The sequence below is a fragment of the Notolabrus celidotus genome, chromosome 11 (genome assembly GCF_009762535.1).
Source record: "Notolabrus celidotus isolate fNotCel1 chromosome 11, fNotCel1.pri, whole genome shotgun sequence".
Classification (NCBI taxonomy): Eukaryota; Metazoa; Chordata; class Actinopteri; order Labriformes; family Labridae; genus Notolabrus; species Notolabrus celidotus.
In genome coordinates, this window is record NC_048282.1 from 5,541,383 (window position 1) to 5,558,466 (window position 17,084).

General features: G+C 39.6%; 1 protein-coding gene across 1 annotated transcript in view; it reads left to right on the top strand.

Moving 5' to 3' along the window:
• The window catches only part of klhdc8b (kelch domain containing 8B), a 102,716-nt gene that overhangs the window by 6,203 nt on the left and 79,429 nt on the right, over positions 1 to 17,084 (top strand). Inside the window, exon 2 of the mRNA XM_034694850.1 lies at positions 6,288 to 6,452. Within this exon, the coding sequence (XP_034550741.1) occupies positions 6,314 to 6,452 (139 nt within the window). The 5' untranslated portion in view covers positions 6,288 to 6,313. The remainder of the gene's footprint in view (positions 1 to 6,287; positions 6,453 to 17,084) is intronic.

A 17,084-nucleotide genomic window follows, 5' to 3' on the forward strand; every position in this document is an offset into this window, starting at 1 on the left:
TGTCTTACTGTCATGGGTAACAAGAGTTGATCCCCAAATCAAGACACTTTAAACATTGCTTTACATTGTTAATATGGGCTAAAATGGAATAATGGAATTGGAATGGGAAAACATGCAATAAAATGTCATTAATTTAAATGAACTATAGAAATTATTAATTTAATTTATCATTTTTCTAATGATTTATATAAAGTCTGATAATTTGTTCAGGTGGATATCCACCTCAGTGCTATGTGTGTTAACGACTTTATGACTTTATGACATGCAGTAGTTGTAAAGTGAAACTGAAGAACTTGCCTCCTGATGGTTGAGATATCTTCCTCTTTTTCCTGACCAATTTCACTCAGTGATGCACAACACAGCTTACTCATATTACAGGAAGAGAAACACTTGACTTGTCTTTTCCATGAATATATATTCAGACAAATGTGTCACAAAGGATGAAAGTGTAGGAAGTTGGCACATCTTGTGATTTATTACCTGATAAAAGCCGAACGTCCCCTCATAGAACACATTTATGAGACTACTTCATACCCCGGCTGTCCTCTGGGCATGTAAATGCTTGTTCCTGTCAGTGAAACAGGTTCTCATTTAATTTCAGCGCTCAGACAAAAGAGCATTCAGAAGAGTAAAAGCTCAAGTGAAAGCAATTTAGTCTTACAGACGTTTTGATGGTTATTTTCTTTGTGCTGTGTCTAAATGGTTTATACAGACACATCCTGTATGAGATATAATTTGCTCTATTATAGACGTTTACTGATACACACATACACACTGTGTGGGGATGATTGCGTTTTTAAGCCACTGTATTCTCTCTTTTATCTGCCCATCTCATCTGTCCCCCTGACACAAAGACTTGGTGAGGGAATGCTCCACTGTGGCTGCAGCACAGTGTGGAAGCCATTTGTACCCCCATGTGAAAAAGTGGAAATATTGGAAATCATTACAAAGGAGGAAAAAAATCATCTGGCCATTCAGGATACAGCTGAGTCGCAATCATTGCATGCTGTCACTGTGGCACACACACACACACACACACACACACACACACGCACGCACGCACACACGCACACACACACACACACACACACACACACACACACACACACACACACACACACACACACACACACACACACACACAAACACAAAAAACACCACATGCTAATTTATTCAGGTTTACATCCTCGTTATAGCCATTGTGACAGAACTGTAATTACATGTTATAACCATGAACCTTCATTGACATTCAGAATGACATCTATGAATTTTAAACATGTTTCAATAAATGTCAAGACATGACGACCTCTGCGTTTTTCAGGAATACCTTACAGGTGAGGCCGTTCACCGTGCTCATAAAATTCAGTACTTTCACGGTCCTTTGAAGAAAAAGAATGAAGATGACCTGTTTTTTCCTGGAGACATCATTAGGTGTTAAATTTTACAATGACTTTTATGGCCTCAGAGAGCGGCCGACTAAGACACTCCTTATACATTACATTACATTTATACAGAGGACCAATGTCTGATCTAAATGCAAGTTTAAAACTAAAGGGGACAGAGTATTTACTGTGAGGGCTTCAAACGCTGATAATCTATACAATAATCTGATCCACCATACCACAATGTAAATCAAGTCTTACTTGTGACGTTATTACAAATCCCTGCCTGCCCTTGCCCCCCAATACCTGGCTGATCTCCTCCACCAACACACTCCATCCCGGAACCTTGTGGTCTTCGGACCTGGGTCTCCTCTCCATTCCCCGGACTAAGCTGTGGACTTTTGGAGACAGAACCTTCAGTGTGGCAGCCCCTACTTGGTGGGACTCTCTCCCTCCTGACATCTGCAGCGCCCCAACCCTGGACAGTTTTAAAAAGGCAGTCAAAACGCACCTTTTCCTCAAGGCCTTTCCCTACTAGATAGTGTTATCCCCACTTATACCCCCTAGACCCCCTACAAGACCCTGTGAAGCAACCTTGGGTTTCTTGAAAGGTGCTATATAAATCCCAGTTATTATTATTTTTATTGGGGAATACAATTAATGGAATGGATTATACTTTATGATCTTGACTTTTAGATTTACCACTCGAATGTATGCTGCTCTGCTACACCAGTGAGGTTTGAAACAGGGTAGGATACAGCTTCAAAGTGCTGACTCTGTGAAATACAGTGTTTGTTTCTATCGTTTTAAAGGATAACACTGTTAGACATTAAGAAATATGCAGGAGTGCATGTACAAAATGTGCAGCACATTTTAGTAACACACTCAACAAACAGAAATCCCCTCCAGCTCCTGTAACTTTGAATGTTGTTGACAATTAAGTCAGTGAAAAGAAAAAAACTGTCAAGTCAGCCAGCATTGTACTCAGGCAGAAATCCCTCACCTGTAGTCACAGCACGGAAGTGGGAGGGATTGCTCTTGGCTTATTCAAACAGAATGGTCCAAATTGGGCTCTACAGCAGGATTTTTGTCCTGCAGTTAACTGTCACTCATTTAACTCGCCCTGTAGTTAACTTCTTTGATTTACTTTCATCCACATGTCTCTGATAATTTGCACAATCCTAAAAAGGGCTCTGCAGGCTTTTATGATATGGTTTCACACTGACATCAGTCTGATTATCTGCACCTGTATGCTTACCTCGTAGGTGGTCGCTCAAAGTCAAAGTACTTTGAGGATGTTTCGATTCTGTTTGACGCAAAGTGTACTTTTTACTCCTCAACTGAGCCGTCTGGGAGTTTATCAAAGTGAAATGTGCCGTTCAAAAGCACAGTGGTGATGTTATTTCCCAACATGGCAGCAGCAGAGAGATGTCACAGCTGTTTCACTTTGGTGAGCCAAAAGGGGCAAAATAGTTAAATTCAGACTTTAATGACATTAGGATTAACAAATTAAAGCCCTATCATTTTAAATCTCTTTGGAAAACGCACAACCTTTCCTTTATCTGAACTTAAAATTTTGACATCTTTGGTTTTCCTATAGTTATTTTTTTTTTACCGTGTTACCTGTTTTTGCTGCTTTTTTAAATCTCAACTCAGCTCATTTGTATGTAAATAAATCTTTCATACATTCAAGCATGCAGACCAAAGTGCTTCACAAAAAAAACAGCAATAGGTAAAATTATACAAGGCTAAAACAAGATAGGGGAAATTGATATTACATTTTAAGAATTTAAATAAAATCATTATAAAACAATAAATAAAATAAAATCAGAAAAATAAAATAGAATGAAATCAATAAAATAAAATCAGATAAACACCAGAAAAAATCAATAAAATCAAATCAGAAAAATACCAGAAAAAAATAAAAATCACATACAATAAGATATAATAAAATAGAAATAAAAATTATGGTAAATCAATGGTACTAATGGTAATAATGCAGTATATGGTTAAAATAAATTAACTCAAATTAAAATCCAGAATAAAAAGTTAAGTCTTTAGATTACCTTGTGAATTCGTTGCTCTGATTTTGATATATATATATATATATATATATATATATATATATTTAAAGAGCACTTTTATACATATTACATATATATATACACTACCGTTCAAAAGTTTGGGGTCACTTAGAAATGTCCTTATTTTTTAAAGAAAAGCACTGTTTTTTTCAATGAAGATAACATTCAATGAATCAGAAATACACTCTATACATTGTTAATGTGGTAAATGACTATTCTAGCTGCAAACGTCTGGTTTTTAATGGAATATCTACATAGGTGTATAGAGGCTCATTTCCAGCAACCATCACTCCAGTGTTCTAATGGTACATTGTGTTTGCTAATCGCTTTAGAAAGCTAATGGATGATTAGAAACATCTTGAAAACCCTTGTGCAGTTACGTTAGCACAACTGAAAACGGTTTTGCTGGTTAAAGAAGCTGTAAATCTGGCCTTTCTTTGAGCTAGTTGAGTATCTGGAGCATCACATTTGTGGGTTCGATTATACTCTCAAAATGGCCAGAAAAAGAGAACTTTCATATGAAACTCCACAGTCTATTCTTGTTCTTAGAAATGAAGGCTATTCCATGCGAGAAATTTCCAAGAAACTGAACATTTCCTACAATGATGTGTACTACTCCCTTCAGAGAACAGCACAAACAGGCTCTAACCAGAGTAGAAAGAGAAGTGGGAGGCCTCGGTGCACAACTGAACAAGAAGACACGTACAGTAGAGTCTCTAGTTTGAGAAATAGACGCCTCACAGGTCCTGAAATGGCAGCTTCATTAAATGGTACCCGCAAAACGCCAGTGTCAACGTCTACAGTGAAGAGGTGACTCCGGGATGCTGGCCTTCTAGGCAGAGTGGCAAAGAAAAGGCCATATCTGAGACTGGCCAATAAAAGGAAAAGATTAATATGTGTAAAAAAACACAGACATTGGACAGAGGAAGATTGGAAAAAGGTACGGATGGACGAATCAAAGTTTGAGGTGTTTGGATCACACAGAAGAAGATTAGTGAGATACAGAACAAGTGAAAAGATGCTGGAAGAGCGCCTGACGCCATCTGTTAAGCATGGTAGAGATAATGTGATGGTCTGGGGCTGCTTTGGTGCAGGTAAAGTGGGAGATTTGTAAAAAATAAAAGGGATTTTGAATAATGAAGGCTATCACTCAATTTTGCAACGCCATGCCATAAGCACTGTCCAACCTGTGGACAGTGCTTGATTGGAGCCAATTTCCTCCTACAACAGGACAATGACCCAAAGCACACTTCCAGATTATGCAAGAACTATTTAGGGAAGAAGCAGGCAGCTGGTATTCTATCTGTAATGGAGTGGACAGCGCAGTCACCAGATCTCAACCCCATTGAGCTGTTGTGGGAGCAGCTTGACCGTATGGTACGCAAGAAGTGCCCATCAAGCCAATCCAACTTGTGGGAGGTGCTTCAGAAAGCGTGGGGTGACATTTCTTCAGATTCCCTCAACAAATTAACAGCTAGAATGCCAAAGGTCTGCAATGCTGTAATTGCTGCAAAGGGAGCATTCTTTGATGAAAGCAAAGTTTGAAGGACAAAATTATTATTTCAACTAAAAATCATTATTTCTAACATTCTCAATGTCTTGACTATATTTTCTATTCATTTTGTAACTCATTTAATAAATAAAGTGTGAGTTTTCATGAAAAACACAAAATTGTCTTGGTGACCCCAAACTTTTGAACAGTAGTGTATATATATATATATATATATACATATATATATTACATATATATATATACGATTATTAGTTTATACAGTAAAAATGAATATAGAAGAGGACGTATGCTTTAAGTCAGTTTTTTATAGATGACTCTTTAAAGCACCAGCCTTGCTTACAGTACCTTGTGTTTGAGTGTAATCCTTCACAGTTAGTGTTAGTGCTCTCAACTCTCTGAGCCTCCTCCTGATTTTAAATTTTTACAAGCTGAGGAGTATGCATGTGTTTATTTCCTCTCCATCTCTATCTCATCCTCTTCTCTACAAGTGTCCACAGTATATTTTGAGTCATGAGAGTGTCCTTACCGCATCATTTATTTTCTGTACAACAGTAAGATTGGATTTTCTCAGTCATAACTGCTCGACTGTGTCGCAATCCCACTTGTGTTGAGCTGCATCTCGAGTGACAGATGTATTATTGCTCTATTCTTTACAGTTTAAGTCACAGCTCTGTGGATCTGTCATCTGTCAGGATGACTGAGGTACTCACTCTCCTCCCTCCATGCGTCTCAGTTCCTCTCCTTGTCATAACTGGGAGTGCTGATGGGCTTTTAATACGTGACTCTGCCATTTCCTCCATTCCCCTCCTGTTTCCTCTTCTTCTGTCCTCCCCTCTTATTATTTCTCCTCCTCCTCTTCTGTCTCTTTCCTTCTTCCCTCGGTCCTGCTCTTTTGCTCCTTCTGTGCTTTTGCAGGATCACCATGTTGACTTGCTCAGCACTTTCCCTTTCCTCTCCCTTCCTCCTGCTTCTGTGTATTCTAATGACTCTGCAGTTGTCGGAAGTGTTTGCGTCAGTTCTTGTGTGAAAGTCATTTGACGGTCATCTAAAAGTTTCTCAGACCAGGGCATAAATATTGGATAAGACGGAGAGGGGACCAGAAAAAGTGCACCACGGTGCTTCGCTTTGTCTGGCTGTTAGCAGAGGTGTTGGCAGCATTTTGAATTCACTGAACTCATATTAACCCTAAAAAGAGTTTGAGAGCAAATGTCTATCGACCACACGGCTGTGCCAAGAATGTAAATTATAATGAGCTCTTTAAAAGCTGTTAACACACAGTGTGTGTCTGTTGTGTGTGTCTCCCTGCAGACGGAAAGGTGTATGCGTTTGGAGGTATGGGAGCAGACACCACGCCGCAGGCTCTGGTGAGGGTTTATGATGCAGAGAAGGACCAGTGGCAGCCGCTGACCTCTATGCCCACGCCACGGTACGGAGCTTCACCCTTCGTAAGAGGAAACAAAATCTTCTTGATGGGTAGGAAACCAGATCAGCTCATTTCTCTTTCATATATTTTTATTTTCAAGTTTCACTCATTTTAATAGATCCAGACTTTTTGGACCAGGTTGGTCCTGAAACAGGGTCAGCATGACAGATGTTTGAATATAATCAATTTACTCTTTTTGTCTACTCTTATTATATTTACCTCCAATACTAAAATTGAAGTTTAATGCAAAACTATCACAACAGGGGTTTGGCCTAGTGGTTAGGTTGCACCCCATGTATACAGCAGCTTTCGTCTACAAGTGTTTCACTTTAAAATTTGATCAAGATATTGCTAAATATTAAAATTTCTACACACTGTAGCTTTAATAATAAAAAGGGATTACAAGTGTATTTTTATTATTATTATTATTGATATTATTATTGATATTATTATTATTATTATTATTATTATTATTATTATTGTTATTATTATTGATATTATTATTATTATTATTATTATTATTATTATTGATATTATCATTGTTACTATTATGGTTATTATTATTGTTATTATTATTATATTTATTATTATCTATTGTTTTATGTTTTCTTTGTAATTTGTATTTATGTATATACTATCATTATTATTATTATTATTATTTTTTATTATTATTATTATTATTATTATTATTATTATTATTATTATTATTATTATTATTATTATTATTATTATTATCATCATTTGCTACAGTAAGTCACATTAAAATGAACATTTCCATTGATGTTAAGGTGTGAATGGGACTCCAGCAGGAATAATTATAATTGCATTTCTGTCCTCATTCATCTCTCCCTCTTCTCTGAGCTTTGCTGTTGACACACCTTAAAACAATACCAAAAACTGTTATCTGAAAGCAGAGCAGGTCTAGACTGTACTCATTGTTCTATTATTAACAAAGACCCAACATCAAGACAGGATAAGATCCAGTCCCATCTTACAGACAGGACTCTGATCTCATCTTAATCCACCATGAGCAGAGCACTTTGCAGCATTTAGCAAGTTACAGTGGCAAGGACAAACTTCATTTAGCATAAATGTTTAATTATCCCAACTTTTAACACTGCTGCTATTATCACTACTGCTTATAGTTTAAGCTACTTGTTAGCAATCAGAAACTTACTACCCAGCATCCGGCTCTGCTGCTGTTGTCTGGATTACATGACAGGATCTTGCTCCATTTTTCTCTATCAGAGATGTTTTGGGCCCGGCAGCTCCTCAGGCTGCTTTCACATCTGTGCCCACTAACTATCATTATTTTCTGACTCTGATGATCAACTTGAGATGGAAACTAATAATTTTGTCACAATGGAAACTAACATTTTTGCAGCAACACTCACAGGCAGAGGTGAAATGTGTTGAAACTTCTTTCTGCGGGTGTGATCTGGCTGTCCCCGACATCGGTCTTTCTGTTAAGAATGAATTACTGCTGTTAAGTATTCAACACAGCTGGGTAATAATTAAGAATCAGTCCCACCTTTGACCAGGCAAACAGCCAATCATTTTGGGGTAGCAGATTTCAAAGGGGGCCTAAATGCCACCCCTGGTCACCTCTCTGGACACACCTCTGTATGAGTTGGTCCTTGTTAATTCAATCATCCCACCCTCCAGACTGACTGTGATTTATAGTCATCTAATCTCTGCAGCTCAAATGTGACTTTAGATTCTTACTGCAAGATTGTTTTTGTCCACACGTTAATGCAATAGCTGCAGTAAATGTAACATCTAAACATCACGATAATACAAGGTAATCTTGCCAACGTTCTATTTAGCTTGGAGATAAAGAGATATATACTGTCCATCCATGCATCCATCTTCCTCTGCTTATCTGGGACTGGGTTGCGGGGGCAGCAGCCTCAGCAGGGAAGACCAGACACTCCTCTCCCTGGCCACTTCCACCAGCTCTGCTGGATGGATACCAAGGCGTTCCCAGGCCAGCTGAGAGATATAGGGTGCTTCTCAAAGCTCTAAACGTCCATCCTCACGTCTCTTCCTCGCGTCTTAGTCCCGCCCACCAGAGATGCGAGGAAATGAAACCAGAGGAGAGAGGAGAGAGGAGATTTGTATTTAGAGAAATGAGATGTCCTCCCCTCTGGAGCGTCACGTGAAGCGACGTCGGTTTGTGATGACGGCTTTAACAGCTGTTTGTGTCTACACACATGTTCACTGTATAACTCTGATTAATATAAACAATAACAGAGCTCTGTCTCTGTGTGTACATGTTTAACACACACCTGTTTAACACACATGTTCACTGTAATAACTCTGATCAATATAAACAGTGACAGAGATCTGTCTCTGTGCTTACCTGTTTAACACACACCTGTTTAACACACATGTTCACTGTAATAACTCTGATAAATATAAACAGTAACAGAGCTCTGTCTCTGTGTGTACATGTTTAACACACACCTGCACATGAAGAGAATCTGCTCTCTGTTTATTCTGTCCTGAAGCATCACGGATCGATTCACCGGTAAAATGCCTCATTATTAAATTATTTATTACTTTAAGGGAAAATATAAACCATGCAACTCTTTTCAAACCCCGTGCTCATTAATGATCAGCCTCATATGAAACTTTATTAACCTGACTGGAAATATAACAAGTGTTTTTACTAACAGACAAACTTTACTGTCAGACTTCTCTTCATGAAGAAAACGAGAACAAACGGGTAAACTAACAGGAGGAATAACTGATCATTAATATATATTCTATCAATGATGTTAGACTCTATTACTCTATTTCATTAGACAGTGAATCTGACAAAAACAATCAGATATAACATAATCCATCCTCTGTAATGTTGAATTTATGATTTTGCGATCAGTATATTGTTTTTAAAATTCACATCAAACATGTTTTAATCTCAGCTCATCACACACAGACTGTTTAGAAACCGACGGCTGTTTATGATCTGTTTCAGGGCACCCTAAGTGACTGTTTTAAGGTCCATCTTTTCTCTGTTATTAAACTCAGCTGATGTTAAGTTTCGGTAAAGTCCGAGCTGCTGCAGCGTCCAATCGGTGAGTGATATTCGATAAGGGGGCGTGTCTGTCAGAGAAAAGACTTCCGCAAAGTCTGCTCTCGTGTTTCCTCGATTATCCCTCCTCGGATCAGTCTCCTCTCTCCTCGCTCCTCTCTCCTCCAGCAGCGTTAAGAGCTTTGGGACGCAAGTTAAAATGGCACGTCTGTAAGTACTTCCGGTTCAGCCGAAGAGCGAGGAGCGAGGAGATTGCAGTTTAGAGCTTTGAGAAGCACCCATAATCTCTCCAGCATGTCCTGGGTCTTCCCGTGGCCTCCTCCCAGACGGACACGCCCGAAACACCTCCCCAGGGAGACGTCCGGGAGGCATCCTTACTAGATGCCAGAAACACCTCATCTGACTCCTCTCGATCCGGAGGAGCAGCGGCTCTACTTTGAGCCTCTCCTGGATGTCTGAGCTCCTGACCCTATCTCTAAGGCTGAGCCCAGACACCCTGCGGAGAAAGCTCATTTCGGCCGCTTGTATTCGCGATCTTGTTCTTTCGGTCACTACCCACAGCTCGTGATAATAGGTGAGGGCTGGAACGTAGATTGACCGGTAAATTGAGAGCTTTGCCTTCTGGCTCAGCTCTCTCTTCACCACAACAGGCCGGTACAGCGTCAGTTCACTGCAGACGCTGCCCCGATCCGTCTGTCAATCTCCCCCTCCCTCTTCCTCATCCCTCAGATACTGTATAATGGTTAATATGAACAGTGGCTGAGAGCAGCCGTGCTTGCATATTTTTCCAAATCATTATCTCAGGAGTTAATCACTTTGTTATCTAGGGCAGCAACATTATCAACCCATCATCAGCAAAAAACAGAGCGGCCATTTCCTCTTATTAACGACTGACACAGAGATAGGAGTGGATCCATCTCTCTTTATTAGTAACTATAAAGCAGTAATGTCTGTTCTTCTGACGTGACTACAGCCAACAAATTCTGAACATATTTGAGCCACAACAGTCATGGAAGTGCTCTTGGATGTTGTAAGTTGTGAACAAATGAACGTATGTATGTGTAATGATAGATTAACTTATATTTAGAGATATCTGACCTTATTTCCTGCACTTTTTATAAAGTTGGTTTCAAACAAATCCTTAAGTTTGATGTTTCTTGGCTTCCTTACAGTCCTGGTACCAGGAGAAACACAACCAGAGCTTACATCTTTCTCCTTCATCGAACGCATGCACCAACATGCTCTAACACCACCTGAGAGTTCATTTCGGGGAAGAGAAAACTTTTCTGTTACTTCTTTCAGGGGCATCGATAGCTGATGCCTGCAGTGTTTCAGCCCTCAGGCTTTGGTGTTGTGGGGTCATTTTTAACCTCTTAGCTGCTCTGATTCACACTCACAGACTGGATAAATGGAGAGAACTGTAAGTTACTCTTCCTTCAATTTGATCCTGCCTGCTTCAGTCTCTAACAAACTATTGCCTCCCCTCTGTTTTATTTTGTTTCACGCTGAACTGTGTCCAGGGATTTACAGTTTTACTTCTCAAATGCTGTACCTTTGAGCCATATGTCTTTATCTAACTGGTGGTTTTATAAGAGTGAAAGAAAATGGATAGAAAAAAAAAAGTCTGACTCATAGGTCCAAGGAGCCTCTCTCCGTCTTGGTACAATATCGATTTGACGAACAGAGTTGGAGTTGAAAGCTGCTCAGTGAGCAGGAAAAATCACAATTTGTTCAGTGCTGGTTCTGGGTTTTGTTTTTGTGTTTCAGAGCGAGATCATCACCTTGTCTTTTTCAATCGTGATCCGACGCTGCATTCGTTTTTGTGCAGCTTTCGGGGGTTGTTATTGCTCAGTGACACTCGGTCAAAATTTCACATCACTGCAGGGAGAGAAATTGGACTCACAGGGCAGGGTATGATCATTTCATATCACTGAAGAAGCATTTTGCCAAGAGATGAAATCACTGAACACTACAGGCAACCATTTAAATCCAGTAAAAAGAAGCTGTAATCTCTGAACAGCAGGAGCTTTGTTGACACATTTGAAAAATGATTTGAGTAACAGGAATGAGAAAAGCCCCCAAAGCATCAAAGATAGCATCTTTTTAGTATTTAACAGTTTTTTCACTGGAGGAGATTTAGTCAAATACATCCAGCCCCTGATCCTAAAAGACTTGGGGGTGTCTGATTCTAACTGCTGATGCTCGGGCCCAGACTGTCAATCAATATAAAAATGAGAGGAGTTATTGAGTTGATAAATATCTGAGCTGCTGAGTGGATGTGTGTGTGGTTAACGGATGGACGAAAGCACTTATATTGCACCATGGTACTCTTCTAATCACTGAAGGCACTTATCACTGAATGTTGGAGCACTTTTGGCTTTATGTTGCTTTTAACTGGGGGCATGTTTACTGTGGTCTCCAGAAGGGACCATTAGTATGCCTCCCTGTGGCTCCTCTGTGTCTTTTCAGTAGGTTTTGTTGGGTTTTCAGCTGATGGACATTGTGACAGTGGACTTAATATGAGTAAGTTTTTTGTTTTTCCTTTGAGTCTTTTGTGTATTTTGCCCATTATTTGCAATTGGGTCCTCTCCTTTGTGTTTTTTTTAACATGACAGACCTGCTGTCTGAGCTCCCTCTATAAGCCTGAGGAAGTGCTTTGAAACATTCAGGGATGTTCTTCTTGTATTTTAAATCTTTAGGGCTCATAATGTAGAGTGCCTGCACTGTTATGAGTTAATTGTGACTCATTTTGGCAAAGTTTAATAAGCACAGGTAGAAAAAAAGGATGTATTTTACACTTATTTGAATTGTTTGAGCTGCACCTGTAGCTCTGGAGTATGGGGCGCTTGTGGGGCGCCTTCTGTAAAGTTGACCACACTGAAAATAAAAGCAACATTTCTCCATATTTAGCTCCAATATGTCATAAAGACGTAGTGAATTTTTAGAAGTCACTTTTTTTTCACATTTAGAGAAATATTTATATTTTATTTTCTTCACATTTCATTTTGTTGTGAAAGATACATTTAAGTTACAATCACTGTTAAATCCAAATGCTAAATCTAAATGTTAAATCTTAATGTTAAATGTTAAATATAATGTTGATTGTTAAATATAATGTTGATTGTTAAATATAATGTTGATTGTTAAATATAAATATTAAATGTTACTCTGCAATCCTAAATATTTAGCTAATATGCAAATTCATGCTGCTGCCTAGCAGAAATATCAAAGTAAAAGCTTCATAAAGCGATGGTGCATATGTTAGTTCTAGTTTTGATGGACCTGTAGCTCCTGCCTGAAGGAAACAGGTCAAACAGGTGAGATCCAGGATGTCAGTCAGGTTTGTTTTGCTATCAGAGTGAAGAATAAAGAGGGATGTAGTTTCAAAAATGATACAGACACTCAACAAATCATTGATTTCAGAACTTTTGATTTTGGACCAATAAAACCTGAAACTCTGTTTGATTTATATAAAACCAGTCAAGTCTCATCCTACATCTTACAGCTGCACTAAAAGCGTCATATTTGTAGTTTATGGCGCCACACGGCTTCAGCTTTAATCATGGCAGTTTTCTTTCTTGAGGAGCTCCTTGGACCATGTTTCAAAAAGTTACAAATCATGCAGTATAAAAGTTCTCTTATAATAAAACATCTATAACTCCTCTGTAGACCAGAAGCTCATTCATCATGAAGTGGCTGAAGCTAATGATACCTATCAAATCCATGGGCCAAAGAAGGATGACTAGTCTAAAGAGCATCGACATAAACAAAACAAGCTCACACAAGTACACAAATGAGAGTTAAATGAAATGAAATCACATTACACACTGAACTATGAGGGATGTATAAACATTATAATATGATCTGCATGCTGTTTGTTTTATAATTGGAAATTATGGTCATTACCCCTCCATCTCTGTCTCCGTCATGCTGTGTGAATGTTTGTTTGATTTGTAGTACGAAACAAGTTTTCAGTACCTTGTAAGTGGATGCTGCGTCTCCAGCTGCAGCTCCACTCGTGCGGTTCAGATCAGAGGGTGCCTGAGACTCCTTTGATTAATTCTGCGCGCTCCTAGTTAACAGCAGATTTGCAGGCGTATGATGTAATTCATCAGGATTTGAATGTCTTTCAGTTTCTGGTGTGTTTCTGTGTGAACACAACTTGAATCAGGGTTTTTACTGCAGTGTCAGGGTTTGTAAGCAGCAGACAAGTCCAGCTAAGTCAGCAAGACAGAGAGGATCAAAGAGTTATTTGTGAAATAAAGTGCATGCACATAAACTGCACTTGTGCACACAAAGCCATTAGTGTATTGACCCGAATACAAGACTGTTTTTTTTGCCCCCCCTCTAGATAAATCTTAATAAAGCAAGCAGCAACCTCCTTTCTCAAACTTTGAAGCCCATGCGGAAGTGTTATAAATTGCAATTCGTTGAGCGTCCACTTGAGGCTGGCTGCAGAAACACCGGAAACCACTTACACACCAATTCAAAAAAGACGATATTTACAGCAGAAATAAACATGTTTATAGCCTGGTTCAAAAAACGGCTTGGCTCTACGTAGCCAATTTCTCTATCAGCACACACTGTACAGGACGGTTCAGAAGAAATTAAGATTACGAGTTTTTGCCCAAATAAGGACATGACTGACTTGATTGACAGGCGGGAACACATAGCTGTTGGCTAGGAGGCTCAAACTCTGAATCTTTACGTAACACTTTGTCTGGTTGAGTTCAGCATTTCCAATATGGTTCCCTCCAACGATTTCCTTCAAAACAGTGCTCAGGAACAGATGGGTGATGTCATGGATACTACGTCCATTATTTATACAGTCTATGGAATAAAGTGAGATCCTGTTAGATTTTGTTTTTCATAACTAATTGTCAATATTTGTCACAACAGAGAGACACAACATTAAATGGCACCACTTATCCACAGAGTGAGTGTACTTCTCATGACTGAGGCCAGCTGTCACTCATCGCTACAGTACCAGGGGGATGTTAGTTAACCAACAACTGAGGCTACGCTATAATGGCTTCTTTTTTTCAAAGTTAAATTTTGGGCTTTTACACCTTTTATTTGCAGAGAAGAGGACAGCGGATAGGGTAGGAAATGGGGAAAGAGTGGGGGAATGACATGCTGGAAAGTGGCAATAGGCTGGATTGAAACCCGGGCCGCCCGCTATATGGGCGCACAACTTAACCATTAGGCTAAATCCACACTCCTATAATTGCTTTTTAAAGAAAACAGTTATCAGTGCAGCAGAAACATTACACAAGTGTTTAGAAGGGAAGGCAAGTTTCTTTATAAAGCACAATTCATACAAAAAGCAATTCAAAGTGGTTTACAGAGTTAAAAAAAACAACACAGTAATCAACAAAAACACACAGCAAAACTTAAAACATTTTATAAGTATTGAAATGTCCTCATCTTATTTGATTCAGACTATGTTTGTTTTATGTGGCCAATTAAATTTAATCCACTCTCTCTCTGTGTCTACTTATATAACTATACATACATGCTAAATAGTGTTGGTCTGTTTTTAATTTGGAAGGATTATTATAAATACACTACTCACAATAAGTTAGGGATATTGTGAGAGACTCAGTGGATTTCATACATACGGTGTTTGTTTCACTTCAGGTCTCACTGTGTACAGTGTGCCATACATATTGGGTCCAATACCAAAAAATACCAAAAGACAACCCTTTTCAATGTGGCATCAATTTCAACATTCTGTGGGTATAAAAAGCTGGTCAGTAAGTCATTCCAAGCTCATCATTCAAACAGCCATGAACACACGACGTCACTTAACGGACGAGCAGCGCCACCTGGCCATAGCGTGCCTTCGGGTCGGTGGCAGGCAGTCAGATGTTGCTCGTGAACTTGGTGTGTCTCAAAGTGCCATCAGCAGACTTGCATCAAGACACAGAACTACTGGCAGAGTCCGTGACAGACCCAGGAGTGGAGCCCCACGAGTGACAGACCGCAACGATGACCAGTACCTAAGGACCTATGCACTCAGACATCGTTATGCAACTGCCACACAGCTGTAGGCCCATTTACGAGATGTGAGGGGTACTAGGGTTTCCAGACAAACCATTCACAACCGACTCCACCGCTTTGGCTTGAATGCCAGACGACCGTTGCAGGTGACTCCACTGACACCAAGACACCACCGTGAACGTTTGCAGTGGGCACAAGGTCATGTGACCTGGGCAATGCAGCAGTGGTCTACCGTCCTGTTCACTGATGAGTGTCGGGTCACCTTGCACAGAAATGATGGTCGTCAGCGTTGCTGGAGAAGGCGAGGTGAGCGATACGCCGAGGTCAACATGGTCCCCAGGGTTCGCTTTGGTGGAGGAGGTGCAACAGTCTGGGCAGGCATCACCAGTCAGCGCAAAACAGATTTGGTTATTGTAGATGGCTCAGTCACTGCACGTTCTTACCTCAGAGACATCATAGAACCCATCATCATCCCCCAATTCCGCCAGCACACCCCCAACTTTCTGTTCATGGATGATAATGCTCCACCACATCGTGCCAGAATTGTCACAGCTCGACCTCAGGAAGTCGGAGTGCCTCATATGGTATGGCCAGCAATGTCCCCTGACCTGAACCCCATAGAGCACGTCTGGGACCAGCTGAAGCAGAGACTGGATGATCGCACCCCACCCCAACGTGACCTGGCAGAACTGCGTGTAGCACTTGTGGAAGAGTGGAACGCATTGCCTCAGAACAACATCATGAGGCTAGTGAGGAGCATGAGACGTCACTGTCAAGCTGTCATTGTGGCAAATGGTGGAAACACCCGCTACTGACATTGTCAATTTTTGTTATTTGGGGCTATCCTTGTTATTGTCTAAATTTTTGGGGTAATAAATATTAAAATAATGAAAATGGTGTTTCTTCTCATTCATTATTAGTAATATCAAAGGGAACTTTTACTTATTTCATTAAAATTCAGACCAAATAGGAAAAGCACTCATGTAAATAACAATATCCCTAACTTATTGTGAGTAGTGTAATCAGCTTCCCTCACTGCTCTGAAGACCTTACTCTAAAGAGTCTTACTGTCCTGCTGGACACAGAATCACAACTGATCTTGTCTTTACCAGAAATGAACCCTTTTATCATTCAATTCCTCTCAGAACTTCTTCCCAAAGATTAAGACTCACACATTGAATCTTTTCTGTATTGAGTCGCTGCCTCAGATCTCTTGACACCCCCACAGGGTGCCTGACAGCCCAACATCCAAACGTAAAATATGCAATCTAAAATGTGACATTAAGCAAACATAAGCATTAAAACATTACATATATTTAAATATAAGGTCAAGAAAGTTCAATTAGTTAAAATATTTCATTAAAACTCAGTTTGTTCAAATAGATTAAAAGAAGAGTTTATGGAAAGTGGCAAAAGTTTGTAATTAAAGGAATGAGATGAAGGTTTAAAAATGAGTTTGCATCCATTAGAAAGTAGAGACAGTATCAGTACGTTACTGAAAAATGGAACAAAGTTATACCCATTAACAGACGAGCGTCATTCATCCAATAGACTGCTGGTTGTTTTAATTTGTATGGTATTAAAACACTGACACCTTAAAGACAGTTAAACATGCAGCAGCTCTACTTTTCAGTAGCAGATA